This window comes from Erpetoichthys calabaricus, chromosome 3 (genome assembly GCF_900747795.2).
Source record: "Erpetoichthys calabaricus chromosome 3, fErpCal1.3, whole genome shotgun sequence".
NCBI lineage: Eukaryota > Metazoa > Chordata > Cladistia > Polypteriformes > Polypteridae > Erpetoichthys > Erpetoichthys calabaricus.
In genome coordinates, this window is record NC_041396.2 from 245,095,695 (window position 1) to 245,116,441 (window position 20,747).

Consider the following 20,747-nt stretch of genomic DNA (forward strand, 5'->3'; position numbering starts at 1 on the left):
ATTAATTGCATTATTTAATCACAGACTTGTCTCCCAGCCTCTCAGTCTCAATAAATTATGCAGTCCTAAGCAAAAAGAAATCAAATAGTAAGGAACACAATTTGATGGAAACAAAGAGAAGCATTAGTAAAACCTTAAATCCAAACGTATATGAATAAGGTGCAGAAAAGAATGGTAATGGAAGTATTTGTAAACATGAATTAGAGAGACAGAGTGGGAGTCCTGCCTTAATTTATTAACTGAAAATAATTGCTTGAAATGCGATTGAATGATTAATTGAACAGTTGAAAGGGAGCTGTCCTCCACCTAAACCTTACTTAATGTAAAGCAAATGTTAGGCTCAAATGGAACACATTGTGAATGTAGCAGAATTTTCAAAAACTGAAATTTTGAGTCTTAGTTCCTTTGAAATTACCTAAAAATGTCTACTAAATCTCAGGAATAGAAAATAAATGTAGTAATACTTTCAGCTACTTTTCCAAAATGCATCAAATCATTGTACTAATCAGCCTACAATGCATTAGCCTACAATGCCGAAAATGCATTCTGATCTTTCTTAAAACATAATAATCTCTGAATCTGTATGATTAAGAGAAAAAAAGCATACTTATAAAACTTCTTTATTTGAAAAATAACAAAATAAGTTTAAATCCAGCCATATTTTGATAAACATGACTATGACATGTGCAGGTACAAATGACATCTTTGTCAGGACTTGCACACTTGTCATCAGTACAGTAATGCAGCTAATAATTCATTACATTTATATAGTGCTTTTCTCAGTACTCAAAGCGCTATCCACACAGGGAGGAACCGGGAAGCGAACCCACAATCTTCTACAGTCTCCTTACTGCAAAGCAGCAGCACTACCACTGCGCCACCTGTAAAGAAGCCCTGCTCACATCTGGAAATAATGATCAAGTAAGGCGCAATTAGGAAATCACAAATTAGGAATCACTCACTTAAGTAACATGGAGATCGCTGGGTGTCAAAGCTACCTTTATATTATGACATAAGCCATCCACCCAGCCATTGCTATCTAAATTTGCTTATACAGTTTTCGGTAGTTAAACTGCACAATTAAATGCAAGGCAGCCAGAAAGTCTCAAATCCCACTGGCACACACCACAACTCACTCATATAGCAATTTAAAGTCACCATTCAACTTAATCTAAGGGTCTTTGAGATTTAAGAGGACAACTTTGCCATAAATCAATCTTTAAAAGGCTGAAACATGGAATATTTAACAAAACGTAACTGTAAACTGTAATCATTTTATCATGGTATTGTTAATTTCACTTACTGAACTATGAAGTTTTGCTGTTTTAATTAACAGTATCATTTATTTTGCTAGTTTTTTTTTTATTTTCAAATACATACAAGTACATCTAGTTTCAAGTACATTACAAGTTTAAACTGCTTAATTTTGATTATTGCTTGTTGACTCTTTTGGAAGGCAGCAATAGAATAATTATTATTTTGTGTTCTAGCATTGATACATTTCTCCAAATTCATTCCGCTTGTTTAAAAAGATCCAAGATCTAATATTCCAGTTTCTGGAATTCTGCTGAATGCACAATGCCTTGCAACTGTTTGACTGTCCAGTGACGCCTCTCATGTGGATACTAATCTTACTAACTGCTAATGCGATTACAGGCAATGGCTCAGTGGTGTGCATGACTACATACGTATGTGTGTCCTTGTGTGTTTTCATTCTTACCTGCTGTTGTAAGTCCAATATGAAAAAGCGTGATGGTAATAGCGTAGTCCCAGACCCACTCTTCTACTATCCAAACGAACAAAAGTCCACTGACTGCATAGGAGACCTCCAGTGAAATCAGGTTCACTGCAGAAAATAAAGGCAAAAATATCTGAATTTTACCATTCGCTTTCAATGATGTTTTTAGGAAGAGTTAAACAGAGGACAAATCCTTTATGTCAAAAAATCCTTTCCAACCTCAACTTTTCAACCCTAATTTGTACCAAACAATAATTTGCCACATAAAATATTTGTTATATTTTAGAATATTGTCAACCCTGGCATCAGAGGATTTGAGAGCATTGTAGATTTTCTATATGATGAGCAGCAGGTAATTTTTTTATTATATTCAGTTAAAAAGAGAATTGAGAATTGAGTGAAATGGCCAGTAAAGTAATATAATTATGGCAGCAGAAGGCCAGTGTGATTATGAGTGTCAATACTGTCGTAACATCATTTAGAACTACAGTAATTTAATTTTTGTTGTAGAGTACTACATGGTATAACCATACTGGCTCACAACTCTCACAGTTACAAAACATCAAACACATCCTAACTAGCTGCTCTTTCTCATCAAGCTACAGCTCAACCTGGCCAGCTTTGGCTGCCCATAGCCAGAAATCATAGCTGATACAGTGCATTTTAAGTGTCTCCTATTAGCACATGCATCTTCTGTTTCTACTCAGAAAGTGCAGAGTAGCATTTCACACACACACACACACACACACGCACACACACACACACACACACATAGAGGAAAAGAGAGAGACAGAGATTGAGAGCTCTGTGTCGGCGTTGGTGGTAAACTAGAGCAGAGGCTAGCTTGCTGTGAGAAAATAAACAGTACTTGTAGACAACAAATGAATTGGAAAATCAAGAGTTCAGAAGTTATGTACCTTATGTAAGAAAGAAAAGCTGTCTCTAAGACAAGAGATATATTTAATACATAAGTTATTTGCCTTTTACTTTGGGAAGTTTAACTAAGCTTTAAAAATTTTACACTTGTGTTGTTTGTTATTGTCCTTCATCTATATAGTCACACTCGTGCGCTTGGAAGGCAGGCTGAGGGCTTAACCAAGGGCGGAAAACAAGAGCGGGTTTTTTCGAAGTGCACTAACCTTTCCTCTCCTTCTCCTACAAATTCCCCAAAGGGAAATCAACATAGAGTGCTTCCTGCTTCCCTTGCATAACTGCACCTCCTACCAAGGTTACTTCCAGTCTCAATTATTGGACCCCACCTCTTCCTCCCTGGCTATTATAAAAGCCCAACTCCTTTTGTGTTTAGTTGTCCCTGTTTTTGGACATGGAACCAGATGTTGCTCTGGAGCAATTTATTGAAAGTGTTACATATTTTGCTTTGTAAATTGTACAATATAGGGGGTGGTTCCTCAAACCTTTTTCTGCCTTCTTTGTGTATCCTTACAATATATATATCTAGTCATAAATGAAACAAATGAGACTGATTAAGAGTTGGGGAGCCTCCCCATATACAGGCCGTAGGATCCAGTCTTTGGCAACAAGGTCAACATTAAATGAAAAAATCATACACTTTTGACAACAAAACATGGTGTCCCGGAGCTGTTATAAGAAAAATCAATGACAGGAGGAAATTGAAACAACGGATGTGACAATGATTGAGGGAGGCCAGAGATGACGTCAGAAACAGTGGACAGAATTTAAGTCATGGAGCCGGAAGGAAATTGTTGTTGGAGATCGGAGCATTAGTTGAGGTATGGGCTAGTCCTGTAGATGCAATGGAGAGAAGAGTATTCATAGCGTGTTCCTGATCCTTTCTCTCGTGCTTTCACACGTGATCGAGTCACTGCCCCCTAATTGCGTGTGTGTGACACTATATACAGTGGTGTGAAAAACTATTTGCCCCCTTCCTGATTTCTTATTCTTTTGCATGTTTGTCACACAAAATGTTTCTGATCATCAAACACATTTAACCATTAGTCAAATATAACACAAGTAAATACAAAATGCAGTTTTTAAATGATGGTTTTTATTATTTAGGGAGAAACAAAATCCAAACCTACATGGCCCTGTGTGAAAAAGTAATTGCCCCCTTGTTAAAAAATAACCTAACTGTGGTGTATCACACCTGAGTTCAATTTCCGTAGCCACCCCCAGGCCTGATTACTGCCACACCTGTTTCAATCAAGAAATCACTTAAATAGGAGCTGCCTGACACAGAGAAGTAGACCAAAAGCACCTCAAAAGCTAGACATCATGCCAAGATCCAAAGAAATTCAGGAACAAATGAGAACAGAAGTAATTGCGATCTATCAGTCTGGTAAAGGTTATAAAGCCATTTCAAAAGCTTTGGGACTCCAGCGAACCACAGTGAGAGCCATTATCCACAAATGGCAAAAACATGGAACAGTGGTGAACCTTCCCAGGAGTGGCCGGCCGACCAAAATTACCCCAAGAGCGCAGAGACGACTCATTCAAGAGGTCACAAAAGACCCCAGGACAACGTCTAAAGAACTGCAGGCCTCACTTGCCTCAATTAAGGTCAGTGTTCACAACTCCACCATAAGAAAGAGACTGGGCAAAAACGGCCTGCATGGCAGATTTCCAAGACGCAAACCACTGTTAAGCAAAAAGAACATTAGGGCTCGTCTCAATTTTACTAAGAAACATCTCAATGATTGCCAAGACTTTTGGGAAAATACCTTGTGGACTGATGAGTCAAAAGTTGAACTTTTTGGAAGGCAAATGTCCCGTTACATCTGGCGTAAAAGGAACACAGCATTTCAGAAAAAGAACATCATACCAACAGTAAAATATGGTGGTGGTAGTGTGATGGTCTGGGGTTGTTTTGCTGCTTCAGGACCTGGAAGGCTTGCTGTGATAGATGGAACCATGAATTCTACTGTCTACCAAAAAATCCTGAAGGAGAATGTCCGGCCATCTGTTCGTCAACTCAAGCTGAAGCGATCTTGGGTGCTGCAACAGGACAATGACCCAAAACACACCAGCAAATCCACCTCTGAATGGCTGAAGAAAAACAAAATGAAGACTTTGGAGTGGCCTAGTCAAAGTCCTGACCTGAATCCAATTGAGATGCTATGGCATGACCTTAAAAAGGCGGTTCATGCTAGAAAACCCTCAAATAAAGCTGAATTACAACAATTTTGCAAAGATGAGTGGGCCAAAATTCCTCCAGAGCGCTGTAAAAGACTCATTGCAAGTTATCGCAAACGCTTGATTGCAGTTATTGCTGCTAAGGGTGGCCCAACCAGTTATTAGGTTCAGGGGGCAATTACTTTTTCACACAGGGCCATGTAGGTTTGGATTTTTTTTTCTCCCTAAATAATAAAAACCACCATTTACAAACTGCATTTTGTGTTTACTTGTGTTATATTTGACTAATGGTTAAATGTGTTTGATGATCAGAAACATTTTGTGTGACAAACATGCAAAAGAATAAGAAATCAGGAAGGGGGCAAATAGTTTTTCACACCACTGTATATATATATATATATATATATATATATATATATATATATATATATATATATATACACACACACACACACATTTATTTATTTATTTATTTATTTATATACTGTATATATATATATATATATACACACACATATTTATTTGTTTATATATATATATATATATATATATATATATATATATAAGTAAGTATATATATACTTGCATATATCCATTTTCTATTGACCTCATATTTCTATATATATTAAATCCAACATCTGTTTGTCTCTCTGTTAGATTGGGTTATTTTGTATAATTTGCTTGAACATTCTGGTTGACTTTTTGACTTCTCTCATCAAGTTATTTATCATAGTTCGCTTGCAGGAGCGATTTATTTGCACTAATCTGAGACAGAGGCTGCAGGCTTGGAGGGGATGGGAGGGGGAAAGCGTGACGTCAGGAGTGGGGAGCTGGCCAGGGCCCTCCTCACTCAGCTGGCATTTGAGTTGGTCTACCTCTCACCACGTTTTTGGAGTGTACCTTGTCTCTGCTTAGCTAGCGATACCTGTTTGTTTATTGATTTTTAAAGTCCTATTTCACTGCTACATGGGCAGAGCCGCGGGGAACAGTTAGTTATATATAAATGGTATTATTTTGTTTATTTCAACAAATGTGCCTAGGTTATTTGTAAAAGTAAGTCTTCGGCCAGGTTTTGTACCACAACAGAGAAAGTGAACATGTAAATGTAGACTTTATTGTTTGTAACTTGTACAAATCTCTTCATATTTCTAGCGTCCCAGGCAGAAGGTGAAACAGAGATCCTACACCCTTTTATCTACACTTGGTGATCCACAGCAATGACAGGCTGGACAGGTCTAGTAACACAGAGAAACTATATAAGAGAAGAGAGGACTCTTTTTATCCTTTGAAGACTGTATTCCATCAATGTGGATAATGATATATTTTACGTGTGTTTTCTACTCAGTGATATGCTTGGCTAGTAAGACCACTTCCAGGGAGGCCCATTGATTTAACAAGCTAATTAAAAAGGCTGGCTCAATTATGGGACTCATTCTTAACTCATTGTTCTTATGAACAATGCTGCACATCCTCTCTCTGACACACTAGCACCGAGTACCTTTAGAGAACTAATTATTTAACAGAACTGTGTCAAGAAATGCCACTGGTGCTTCTTCATAACTACAACAATATTCATTTATATTGCCTCACTGTGACTACTCTTTTATCTTTTACATGTCCGCATTTTTCTTTTGGTAATTCTTGTGTGTATTTGAGAAGAGTTGCAAGGATTAAAGAAAAGGGGCATTGAGTTGTATGAGAGGCTGGACAGTAAGGAGGGAAAAAAGGACCTGTACCGATTGGCTAGACGGAGGGACCAAGCTTGGAAAGATGTGCAGCAGGTTAGGGAAACAAACGGAAAAGATGGAAACGTACTCACAGGCAAGGAGAGAGTGTTGAACAGATGGAAAGAGTACATTGATGAATGAAGAGAATGAAAGAGATAAGGTTGGATGATGGAGAGATAGTGAATCAGGAAGTGCAATGGATTAGCAAGGAGGAAGTCAGAACAGCTATGAAGAGGATGAAGAATGGAAAAGCTGTTGGTTTAGGCAACATACCTTTGGAAGCATGGAGGTGTTTAGGAGATATTGTAGTGGAGTTTTTAACAAGATTATTTAATATAATCTTGGAAATGGAAAGTATGCCTGAAGAGTGGAGAAGAAGAGTACTGGTACTGATTTTTAAGAATAAGGGGAATGAGCAACTGGTGAGCCACAGTATGAAGTTATGGGAAAGTGTAGTGGAAGCTAGGTTAAAAAAGGAGGTGATGATTAATGAGCTGCAGTATGGTTTCATGCTGGGAAAGAGCACTACAGATGTGATGTTTGCTCTGAGGGTATTGATGGAGAAGTATAGAGAAGGACAGAATGAGTTGCATTGTGTCTTTGTGGACTTAGAGAAAGCATATGACATGGTGCCTCGAGAGGAATTGTGGTACTGTATGAGGAAGTCAGGAGTGGCAGAGAAGTATGAAAGAGTGGTACAGATTATGGATTAGAGAAGTTTGACAGTGGTGAGGTCTACGGTAGGAGGTGGGATTACATCAGGGATCAGCTCTGAGCCCTTTCTTATTTGAAATGGTGATGGACAAGTTGACAGGCGAGATTAGACAGTCCCCATAAACTATGATGTTTTTGACAATGTAGCAATAGTAGGGAGCAGGTTGAGGAGACCCTGGAGAGGTGAAGATATGCTCTAGAGAGAACAGAAATGAAAGTCACTAGGAACAAGACAGAATACATGTGTATAAATGAGACGGAGGTCAGAGGAGTGGTGAGGATGCAGGGAGTAGAGTTGGCAAAGGTGGATGAGTTTAAATACTTGTGATCAACAGTACAGAGTAATGGGGATTGTGGAAGAGAGGTGAAAAAGAGAGTGCAGGCAGGGTGGAACGGGTGGAAAAGAGTGTCAGGAGTGATTTGTGACAGACGGGTACCAGCAAGAATGAAAGGGAAGGTTTACAGGACGGTAGTGAGACAAGCTGTGTTATATGGGTTGGAGACAGTGGCACTGACCAAAAAACAGGAGGCAGAGCTAGAGATGGCAGAATTAAACATCTTAAGATTTGCACTGGGTGTTACAAAGATTATACATAATTAGAAATGAGCACATTAGAGGGTCAGATCAGATTGGATGGTTGGGAGACACAGTCAGAGAGGCGAGATTATGTTGGTTTGCACATGTGCAGAGGAGAGATGCTCGGTATATTGAGAAAAGAATGCTAAGGATGGCGCTGCCAGGCGTAAATGAAGGTTTTTGATGTTGTGAGAGAGGATATGAAGGAGGTGGGTGTAACACAGCAAGATGCAGAGGACAGGAAAATATGGAAGAAGATGATCTGCTGTGGGAGCAGCCAAAAGAAGAAGATTTGAGGAGGGCAGTTGATACTGGTTATAATATTTCTTGGGCTTAGGGTAAATAAAGTTCTATCTATCTATCTATCTATCTATCTATCTATCTATCTATCTATCTATCTATCTATCTATCTATCTATCTATCTATCTATCTATCTATCTATCTATCTATCTATCTATCTATCTATCTATCTATCTATCTATCTATCTAGGCTAGCCATGTTATACAGAATTGATTAACTTACTGCCACACATTCTACAACCTAAGAGCAAGGTAATCTTTTTTTTATATTTGGAAAATCTGAGATCACCACTGAAATAAGCATTCTGTACGAAAAAGCACAATTTTTCAAAAATTCAGGTGACAACTATAAAACTGGTATGGAAAGTTTGACATAAGACCTAGTAAATGTTATATTGAGCCCATTTGTTGAAATGAAGAATGTGTTCTTTAAGTCTGAGATCAATTATTTGTAAAAACATAAAAATGAGATGAATGGCATGAAGAGTGAAATATGCTACAGGGTACAGAGCAGTAAAGAAGTATGGTAAGGTTTAAAAAGAGATTTTAAAATGTGGTGACATGAGAGATGAGAACTGCAATATCATTAAAAGAATTTTATTCAATAGTATAATTAGTCCTGACCCAGAAGGAGGTAATGTCTGGCAACTTTTTAATTAAATAGTTTCACATGCTTTATTGCTGAACTCCAGAGAGGCTTAATTTTAATATTTCACTCAATTTCAAATAAATTAAATATAGCTTGTCTTTCATGATTCATCACATTTAAGAAATAAGTGTAGAAATTAAAAACTCTTCTATCGGACAAATTATGACAAAATTAGGGGAACATCTGCGTTCTTTACACACATTATAACATACATGTTAGCGATGGCTGAAAAATACTTACATAAATCATTTACAGAATATGAGGAGCTAAAACTCAATGTAAATGTAATTTAATTTATTCCTGATTGCAGCGTACATTTCTATTATGTGTCCTCACAGAAAAAATTATGGTAAATGTCCTTAATCTGCAATCACTTATTTCAAATAGAAGTGTTTTCATTCACAGCTGATAACTTTCTTGAAAAACACTATTTGGGCATCCAAAGAATGGCTTCTCATTGACCAAGAAACAGGGATCATAACAGACATCTTACTGCCTTTAATGTTGGCTGCCTCTGCACATTTATTAAAGGTCAAAGGTATAAGGGAAGCAAAGGTAAATTGTAAAAGGTTCAGAAAGCAGCACAAAGAGACGAGTAGCTATACCATGGTAGCAACAAAGTATTGGGAACTTCTTGGTGTCTCTGTTGATATATTGTATGTAATTAGTGCATCTAAGGTTTTCAGTATTTTAAATACTGTATTTTTATTGTTATTTTTGTAGCATCATCATGCTGCCATTTTGTAGAATAGTTTTCTCAATGGATGCCAATATTTTCTGCATTTCTTTTATGGTTGATACCATATTGTTGACAGCATCTTTTATAAAAGAGAAAATCAAAAAGTAAAGACAATTTGAAAATTTTGTGCAATCTGCTGTTACTCTAGTTGAAGCCAAGGTGAACTTGGTACCCCAAGTTATTATGCACTATGGCATGTGGCGATCAAGAGTTGATAGGTTTGTGTGCGTGATGTTGATAGTAAACCAGATTGAGCTTTGGCGGTTACTCTCTCTGCCCAAAGAAATCTCACTACGACACATTGTTCAATAATGGTGCAATCCCACAAAGGAGTATTCTTGTTCATTTGACCTTCACTTCAACTAGGCTAACAGCAGACCACTGAATTGTGCATGTTAAAACTACCCATAAGTCATCCTGACCATGTTGTACTTTATTAGCTTCTACCTGTTGCGGTTACTGCATAATTATCAAATTGGCTTTACTTTGTAATTTACTCTTGTAGAAGCAGTGTACATAAAAAGGCAAACTTGTCCAAAAACAAAGGAAATACTGAGCATTGCCCCATTAAAAAAATTGAAAAAGATAAAAAAAAAAATAGTTCTTGTTTGGATTTGCAAAGAGTTCAGAATACTGTTTTAAGTATTTTATCTTGGTGTTTGGTTCCTTTGATCTTCATGAAACCACTCTTACCTGCTTCAGGACCATTTTTCTGATTAGCCTTTCAATGTCATGACATTTCTCTACTGTTAAAAAAATCTAAAAATTCCTTTTGGACTGATATTAAATCTGAATAATCATTCCACAATTTTAGCACTTCTTCTTCTTCTTCTTCTTCTTCTTCTTCTTCTTCTTCTTCTTCTTCATATTTTCCCACTTCTGTGTGGGATTAATGTGCTTGATCAACCTTCAGCTCAGTTCTGAACCTCCTCCCCAGTCAGTTCGTCTTCCTTCAAATTGTCTTTTCTATACACCTCTGCTTTGACCTTCATCACTTTGTCTGTACATATGTCCGTTCCCATCGCTCTTTTGCTCACGTGTTCATTGTCTCTACTCATCATATGTCCATACCACTTCAGTCTACTTTCCTGTACTTTCTTAGATTTCTCTCCCACTTTTCTTGTACCTCTGATTGTCTCATTTCTCATGCTGTCCATTTTTGTAACTCCACACATCCATCTGAAGATTTTTATTTCTGCCACATCTATGTTTTTCTCCTGAGCTCCCTTTAATGCCCATGTCTCAGCTCTATACATCTTTCTTGGTTCTACCACACTCTTATTTGTAACCTTTGACTAAAATCTTCAATCACACAAAACTTGTGATTCCTTCTTCCAATTGTTGTATCCACACTGCACTCTATGGATTATCTTTGTATGTAATTTTCCATCTCCCACTGATCCTAGATATTTAAATTTATCAATTTGTTTTAATAACTTTTCCTACAGGCTAACTGTTTCATCCTGATCATCATTAAACCTCATATAGTCTGTATTCTTCCTATTTATTTTCAACCCGCTATCTTCTTCATTCTTCAAATTTCCTTTCCACTTCCTATTTTTTTACCACGCTTATTTTAACTTCACCTGTTTGTTGTCTGGTAAATCTTGTTATCGATATTTAACTCACTTCCTATTGTCCAAATGACTTGAAATTTCCAATGACAATACATGAATCAATAATCAGTTTCACTAATTGATCAATTAATCCATGTTAATTAAGAAATGAAATTTTCATATGAAGAATAGTTAAAGATTTTACCAATAGATGGCGCTAGTAACGGATAGAAATATTAAAGGAAGTGTTAAAATATTGATTACAAAATTATACTAAAACAAACCCAAGACTAAAAAGTTGAAAATAATATATATATATATATATAAATGCTTTTTAAGAACCATGCTAATATTAAGTTAAAAAGTGTACTAAAAAGTGTAGTAAAAAAAACAAATCTCTCATACATTACTCATAAAATAAAAGCGTGGGCGCTTTTCATCAATCAACATTCAAAAAACACTTCTTAAAATCTTAGCAAAAGCGCCCACCTTTTATTTTATTTCCATACCGGATTGGTCGAGCACCGGGTTAACAACAACTGCCACCAGTACTGTTAGCCAACAGGGTGCTGGCAGAAATTGGGCTACTGTTGGCCAAAGAAGAAGAAGGAGAAGATGAGGGGGGAGATGTGTCCGGAGGCAGGAGGAGAGGAGGAAAGTAAAGAGAGAGGAACTGAGGGTAGGAACTTTGAATGTTGACAGTATGATTGGTAAGGGGAGAGAGTTAGCAGATATCATGGAGAGAAGGAAGGTTGATATATTGTGCGTGCAAGAGACTAAATGGAAGGGGAGTAAGGCCAGGTGGATTGGAGGTGGATTCAAATTGTTCTGTCATGGTGTGGATGGGAAGAGAAATGGGGTAGGGGTTATTCAGAAGGAACAGAATGTCAAGAGTGTTTTGGAGGTGTCAGATAGAGTAATGATTATGTAGCTGGAAATTGGAGATGTGATGATGAATGTTGTTAGTGCATATGCCCCGCAAGTTGGGTGTGTGATGAGGATAAAGAAGTATTTTTGAGTGAGTTGGATGAAGTGATGAGCAGTGTACCCAAGGGACAGAAAATGGTGATTGGAGCGGATTTCAATGGACATGTTGGTGAAGGGAACAGTGAAAATGAGGAGGTGATGGGTAGGTATGGTGTTAAGGAGAGGAATGAAGAAGGTCAGAGGATAGTGGATTTTGCCAAAAGGATGGACATGGCTGTGATGAATATGTATTTTAAAAAGAGGGAGGAACAAAGAGTTATATACAAGAGTGGAGGAAGATGCACACAGGTAGATTACATCCTATGCAGAAGAGTTGATCTGAAGAAGATTGAAGACTGCAAAGTGCCGGCAGGGGAAAGTGTAGTTAAGCAGCAAAGGATGGTGGTCTGTAGGATGACGTTGGAGATCAAGAAGAGGAAGAGAGTGAGGGTAGAGCTAAGGATCAAATGGTGGAATTTGAAAAATGAAGACTGCAAGGTTGAGTTTAGGGAGAAGGTGAGACAGGCACTAGGTGGTAGTGAAGAGTTACCATACAGTTGGGAAACTACAGCAGATGTAGTAAGGGTGACAGCAAGAAGGGTGCTTGGCGTGACATCTAGACAGAGGAAGGTGGAAAAGGAAACTTGGTGGTGGAATGGGGTAGTACAGGAGAGTATACAGAGGAAGAGGATGGCAAAGAAGAAGTGGGATAGTCAGAGAGATGCAGAAAGTAGACAAGAGTACAAGGAGATAAAGTGCAAGGTGAAGAGAGAGGTGGCAAAGGCTAAAGAAAAGGCATATGATGAGTTGTATGAAAGGTTGGACACTAAGGAGGGAGAAAAGGACCTGTACCGATTGGCTAGACAGAGGGACCGAGCTGGGAAAGATGTGCAGCGGGTTAGGGTGATAAAGGATAAAGATGGAAACGTACTCACAAGCGAGGAGAGTGTGTTGAGCAGATGGAAAGAGTACTTTGAGAGGCTGATGAATGAAGAGAATGAGAGAGAGATGAGGTTGGATAATATGGAGATAGTGAATCAGGAAGTGCAACGGATTAGCAAGGAGGAAGTAAGGACAGCTATGAAGAGGATGAAAAATGGAAAGGCCGTTGGTCCAGATGACATACCTATGGAGGCATGGAGGTGTTTAGAAGAGATGGCAGTGGAGTTTTTAACCAGATTGTTTAATGGAATCTTGGAAAGTGAAAGGATGCCTGAGGAGTGGAGAGGAAGTGTACTGGTGTCGATATTTAAGAATAAGGGGGATGTGCAGGACTGTAATAACTACAGGGGAATAAAACTGATGAGCCACAGCATGAAGTTATGGGAAAGAGTAGTGGAAGCTAGGTTAAGAAGAGAGGTGATGATTAGTGAGCAGCAGTATGGTTTCATGCCAAGAAAGAGCACCACAAATGCGTTGTTTGCTCTGAGGATGTTGAAGAAGAAGTATAGAGAAGGCCAGAAGGAGTTGCATTGCGTCTTTGTGGATCTGGAGAAAATATATGACAGAGTGCCTCAAGAGGAGCTGTGGTATTATATGAAGAAGTCGGGAGTGGCAGAGAAGTACATAAGAGTTGTACAGGGTATGTACAAGGGTAGAATGGGTGGAGAAGAGTGTCAGGAGTAATTTATGACAGACGGGTATCAGCAAGAGTGAAAGGGAAGGTCTGCAGGACAGTAGTGAAACCAGCTATGTTATATGGGTTGGAGACGGTGACACTGACCAGAAAGCAGGAGACAGAGCTGGAGGTAGCAGAGATAAAAATACTAAGATTTGCATTGGGTGTGACGAGGCTGGATAGGGTTAGAAATGAGTACATTAGAGGGTCAGTTCATGTTGGACGGTTGGGAGGCAAAGTCAGAGAGGCGACATTGCGTCGGTTTGGACATGTGCAGAGGAGAGATGCTGGGTATATTGGGAAAAGGATGCTAAGGATAGAGCTGCCAGGGAAGAGGAAAAGAGGAAGGCCTAAGAGAAGGCTTATGGATGTGGTGAGAGAGGACATGCAGGTGATGGGTGTAACAGAGCAAGATGCAGAGGACAGAAAGATATGGAAAAAGATTAACCACTGTGGCAACCCCTAACCGGAGCAGCTGAAAGAAGAAGAAGAAGAAGAAGATAAGTGTGGTTTTTAAAAAATATTTTTAATATATATTTTGATGCTACACAGCACAATGTAATCAGCAAAAAGCATGCACCAGTGGGATTGATCTTTTATCCCATGATTTAACCCATTTGTAACCAGATCAAATAGGTAAGGACTTAAAGTTGATCCCTGGTGCAGACCAAGTGGGAACTTGTAGCACTGATGAACAAAAACACACATTTTTTAAGTGAAATACAATCCTTTACAAACAGTAATGTGCTAAAGTGCTATTTACTTTCATATTCAGACTCTAAACGTCCCCTTATCCAAACATCCCATTTTTTATATGAAAGGAGTGTGGGGCTTTTTGAGCTTATTGGCTTTAATACTGCATTTTAGTACCCTTCTAGCCCATGATTTTTTGACTTCAAAGTTTCTCTTCAGTGACATGTTTCTCTTGTTATCTAAATCCATTCTTACACCCATTGTCACCTTTTTAAAACTGAGTCTTTGCTAACTGTTCTCTTAGAATTATTTTCCCGCTTCTCCCTTTGTCCTCCTACAGCCTACCTGACTCTATCTGTAAATAACATGTCAAGCACCTCACTTATTCTACTCTATGTGAAGTTTAAGAAACTTAAAATTAGTCATTGATTAACTTATTTTTACAAGAAAATGCTCGTTTGTACTTATTTGTCATCCTTGACATTTACTTAAATTTGGGAAGAGACCTTAACCCCTAATCCATCACCAATAACAGGACATTTTCGGGTTATCCTTTATATTTGTGAATATATTCTTCTCCGGCTGTTTAATGGCCTTTTTAGCTGCTGCTTTCATATATTCATAAGCCATACAGTTATCACTAGTGTTATTTATCCTTAATAATAATAATAATAATACATTTTTATTTATGTAATGCCTTTCATCACATCAGTAATGATGAATCTTAACTCCGTATTAATCTACCTGTCATTATTTTCTAATGCTGTTAATTTATTTGTGAAAACTTATCCTCCATTTAAAAAAATATTTTTGACAAACTAGCCCATTGCACCTGAACCCTCTCTACACCACAAATTCATTTCTTTAGTATTTAATCTCACTACTTCAAAGTTTGCCTCATTAAAATTTAATCTAATTTACTTCTTTCATTTTACTTCTTATAGCTTGACTGTCCACAACATGGTGAGTGTATCATCAGTGCATCCCTAATGAGTCAATAATTATGTCAACATTGTGTCTTGATTATTGTTAAAATTAAATAATAATTAAGTCTAGACAGGTTCCCTTACTCATTACAGTCTTGGCATACTGAGTTAAATTGCAATCACTGATGCAGTCTTTGAATTTCACTCCTTGCAGTCAACTCTTTTATGGATGTTATCAGTTAAAGTTGCATTTGACTTGCAGCATCTCCCTGTAAACATGTTTTCACATTATTATAAAGCCAATTTCAGGCTATTGTCTCTTTGATAAAGTGATGTGTAGCACACTCCACGTGTCATGCCCCTGTTTTTCGTATATTCCAAATATCCTAACATGAGGCTCATGTCAGATTTGTATGTATCCACATATCTCTTATTTCAAACTTCTGGTCTAGATTAATATTCAACCATACATCAAGAGAATTCAGAGGAGATAGGAGAGCAGGATTGCTGAGGACTAACGTGAAGGAGTTTGTGACATGGGTCAGCTGTTTTAATGGCACCTTCATCAAGGGTGGGATTAAGTTTGTCTTAGCTTGAGTGCAAACAGATTTGTTCTAACCAGTCCAAGTTCAATAGAAACTGATAAATCTTAAAAGAGGAAAAAAGAACATTATTTGCAAAAATTAGTCTTGTATTGTTTACTATATCGGCGTCACGCATAAGTATAAACTACACGAAAAATATTTAATAAAATATTAGTATGAAACAAATATTATATGCAAATCAAATTTTTGAATGATTTTAACAGTATAGTTATCCATCCATTTTCCAACCCGCTGAATCTGAACACAGGGTCACGGGGGTCTGCTGGAGCCAATCCCAGCCAACACAGGGCACAAGGCAGGAACCAATCCCGGGCAGTATGCCAACCCACCCCAGTATCAGTATAGTTAACACTTTTAAAGCATTCAGTTAAATTCAATGCTGAATCTGAATAAACCATACAATATTGGAGAAAAAAATATGTTTGCTTGATTTTACAGACATTTATTTGACTAAACACACTTAGATTAGCTGTTGCAAATGGTTTACTGTATTTAAACAAGACAGTTTGTAGAGTATGCATTTAACCCAAATGAGATTCTGGTTTATATGGAAATCCTACTAACTTAATATCATCTGCAAACTTAACTAGCTTGTTACTTATATTGCTATCCAAATCATTTATATATGTTAAAAATAGCAGTGGCCCTAGCACTAACCCCTGTGGGACACCACTCTTAATGTCACCCAATTCTAATAGGGTTCCTCACACCATAACCCTCTGCTTCCTGTGTCAGAGGCAATTTTGCAGCCATCTACACACAACACCCGGAATTCCCACTTTTTTTGATGTCCAGCCTCTCATTTAGCACTTTATGAAATGCTATCTGAAGGACAAGATAAATAACATATGCTCCATTTTGATCGTATCCTTTTTTGCTTCCTCATAGAATTCCAGCATGTTGGTAAAACATGACCTCACTCTTTTGAACCAACGATGACTGTTCAGTAAAACTCCTGTTCTTGCCATGTATTGCTCAGTCTTATTCTTAATAATTCCCTCCATTAATGTATCTGTGATTGGATTGGATCAGCCCAGTCACCCATTTTATAAAACAGGATAATATTTGCCATTTTCCAGTCCTTCAGAGTTTCCCCAGTGTGCAGTGACTACCTAAAAATATGTGTTAAGGGTTAATATATGTACTGACTAACCTCCTTAAGAACATGTGGGTAAATATTATCTGGTCCTGGTTATTTGTTTGATTTCAGCCTATTTAATCTGAGCAGCACTTCTCCCTCTACTTGTTACAAATTTCTCAGTACCTCCTTAGTAGTCCCTGTTACCGTTGGGAGGTTATCTACAAACTCACGTATGAAGACTTCAGAAAGTTTAGAGCATGTGCTATTTCATTACCTTTATTTTTTACTATTTTTACTATTCCTTTTTTTTACCATTCCTTTACTATTCCTGATGCACTTCTCCCTTTCCTTGACTATTCTTTTACTACTAAAATACTAAAAGAATCTCTTTGGGTCATCTTTTGCCTTATCTGCTGTTTTTTTCTCTAACTGCCTTTTAGCCTCCCTAATGTCTTTCTTAATTGTTGCCCTCATACTCTCATTCACATTCACATTGGAGTTATTAATCTTATAAACCTTATACAGTTGTTTTATACTTTGCGGATTCTTTTTCATGTCTTTATTAGCCCACTGTGGAGTTTTTTTTTTAAACTTCCTACTAATTCTAAAATTAGGTATGTACAGTACTTGTCCTACTTTGCATGTAAAACATTTTTAAACCTGTTCCATTGCTGCTTGACTGTCTCCAATCTCAAAAGCTTATCCCAATCTATCCTCCTTAGACTTTGCCAAAATTAGCCCTACCAAAGTTAAACTTATTTTTACTCTTTGCATCTTCACCCTTGCAAAACACCAATAATTCAATTCTGTCCTGATTATTACAAAATACTAAATCCAGACAGGCGTCACCCATACTGTGTTAAAAAACAGTCATGAATTACTTCTAAAAACTCTTGTGCTCCGCTATTTGCCATGTTATCCCAGTTAATGTTATGATATATGGCTGGCAGTTTATCCCGGCCAATACCCCCAGGCCGCCAGATGGAGCCCTCCCTGCAACATGGAGGTGTCCCGAATTCCAGCCGGGCCTCATGGACATTGGAGTTTTAATGCACAGTCCTGCTGGATACCATGGAGGCTGCAAGGGGATGCTGCAGGGAGGCCCAGAGACTTCTATTTGCCTTATAACCCGGAAGTACTTCCCAGTCGAAGGGACAGAGGCAATGACGTACTTCAGGGTTGAAGAAAAGGAGTTTTCATCCGACCTGGAAGTGTTGCAAAGTCACATGGACAGAGAGAGAGAAAACACTTCCGGGTCAAGGACTATAAAGGACTATGGGAAACCCCAACAGAGTAGCTGAGTTGGGAGGAAGGGTGACTGAGCTGCTGGGAGTGGAGGATAATTGTGTATTGTAATTGATTATGGATTTGTTATTGAGTATAGTGGAGGTGGAGGTGCTTTGTGCACTTCATCATTATAATAAATTAATCTTTGGACTTTTATCTGGTGTTTGGCGCATTGTCCGAGGGTTCAATGGGATGATAGTGCCCCCTATCTGTCACAATGTTTATGTACTTAAATTCCCCCATGACTATGATATCCCCTTGTGATCATGCCTTTTTAACATTATTAAAAATATGTGCATTGAAATTACTATCTGCATTGGGTAATCTATAACACACTCCTAAAATAAGGCTTCTTTCCCCAATGCTTTCCAGACAAAACCAGATGTCTTCACTAAGATCGGGCTCATCGTCCAGTACTTGCATTTAAATTCTGCTTGACATAAACAGCAAGTTGGTTAAATGCAGAAGGCCTGTTTTACCTTAATACTCTAAAGGGTTTCCGGATAGCAGACTTTTTGTTTTTGGATTTAAGGAAAGATACATAATTTTTCTGTAGTGGTATGTAAATCGGTTCACAAAATGCTACACACTGCTTGGCTAAAGGAAATAAGGAAAAAAAAACATAATTTATTTCAGCTCTCTTCTGTCTGAGTATGTGTCCACAGAGAGAGAGAGAGAGAGAAAGAAGAAGTCAAGATGTTAATTCAAGTTGATATTTCAACTGGTATGTGGTGATGGTCATACAGAATTATAAATCTCTGAACATGCGAAGATAAGAAATCTGATCAACAAGAGGAGACCATTCAGTCCATCAACCTTGTTTGATTGACCCAATAAAATCTGCTGAACAGTAGACTGGATTGGGTGATTAACAAAGGCCCAATCACCATTTTCCAGGTCTTTATCCTCCATTCTCTGTGGTCCTGAGTTTCCCTTGGATTAAGATAGCTTCTTTTCATATTCTCTGATATCATCTGCAGTCAAATTTTCTTTGGCCTTCCATCTTGGTTCACCTCTTCACCCAGTCTTCCTTGTTCTTTGCTCCTGAGAAAGTCTTTTTCTTGACTCAGCATACATATTCCTTTCATTCCGTGTCAGTACACAAACCCATCTGATCATGCTCATCTCTGCTCTTCCTAGCTTTGCTTTATATTCCACTTTCATTTTCCTCATATCATTCCCATAGAGCATACTACCCCTCACACAGCTTTCAAAAAGTTACCCTCCAATACTGGAGATGCTTCTTTAGAAGCCAAAATGGAAGCAGATGTTAGGGCACTGACTGTATTGTCCTGTTAGATTTTCATGAGCCAATGGCCCACCCTCACAGGCCAGTGGCTTGACTTTCATAACAGACTACTGGCCCACCTGCATATACTACACAGAATAGTAGGGACTGTACACAGCATCAAGCTCCTTATGGCACACAATTATTGCTACAGTTGTCCCGCATACCACCACACTAAAGTTACAGTTCCATGAACCACAACTAACTGTCATGCTTCTTATTTGTAATTCAAATGGCTTTATAACATAATAAACAATGTTTGCTAATGATAATAATCAAACCACACCCAAAACAGAAGCAAACAAACCAACAGACATTTTTGATTGATTTTTGTTGCTGTACGTGTCTGTTTTCCTAAATTCCCTATGGCTTCTGCTTTCTAGTGGGGTTCAATTCAGGAAATGAGTGTGACTTGTTGGCATGTTTGCAAATAATTCCTTGTTGTCTTTGTTTTAAAAGTTTTAGTAAAAATTTGAAGCAAAAAGTTTAGAAAGAAATAAAGAGAAAAATTGATAATACAAAAGAAAAGTCCATATATAAGATGTTTCTTTTTAAGATGTGCATGTCTTATGTCTCTTTGAGTTTCTCTTGTAAGTTCTATATATATCATACAATCATATGTTCATACGTCAAAGTTGCAGATGTGATACGTGAACGTTCAGAAAACTGTATGTCGTCATTACCACATTGAAAACAATGTAAATCAAGTAGTTATGATTCTAGCTAACCAAAGATTGACTGAAATTCTATTAGTGAAGTTCAGATAAAGTTGCGCACTCAGGAAGATAGAGATATTTATGGTGAAGATTCAATGCATGGAAACTCAGTCCCTGATTGGCCACCCACCATCACCTTGACCCTTCAAGGCTCCATCCATGTGGCTTTGATTATCTATTCTTTTTCTGATATCACTGATAGGCCACACATCCAGGCTGGTAGATTTAAAAAACTGAGTGGCTCTAATAAGTGTCGCTTTCTAAGTGCTCCACTAACTCGATCAAGTACCTCAGCTGTGGGACATGGAATGGGGCAGGGTCAGAAGAAGGCAGTGTTGGATGTCCGAATGCAAGGAAGGAATGATGTTAGATGTGTATTTATTCACTTAATTCACTAATAAAAGTATTTATTATTTATTACATTTGGCACTAAGAATATAATACATCTGTCCTTGT

General features: G+C 37.9%; 1 protein-coding gene across 1 annotated transcript in view; it reads right to left on the reverse strand.

Annotated features, from left to right (window-relative positions):
* The window catches only part of tmem244 (transmembrane protein 244), a 64,614-nt gene that overhangs the window by 11,779 nt on the left and 32,088 nt on the right, over positions 1-20,747 (reverse strand). The window contains exon 4 of the mRNA XM_051924215.1: positions 1,721-1,846. Within this exon, the coding sequence (XP_051780175.1) occupies positions 1,721-1,846 (126 nt within the window). The remainder of the gene's footprint in view (positions 1-1,720; positions 1,847-20,747) is intronic.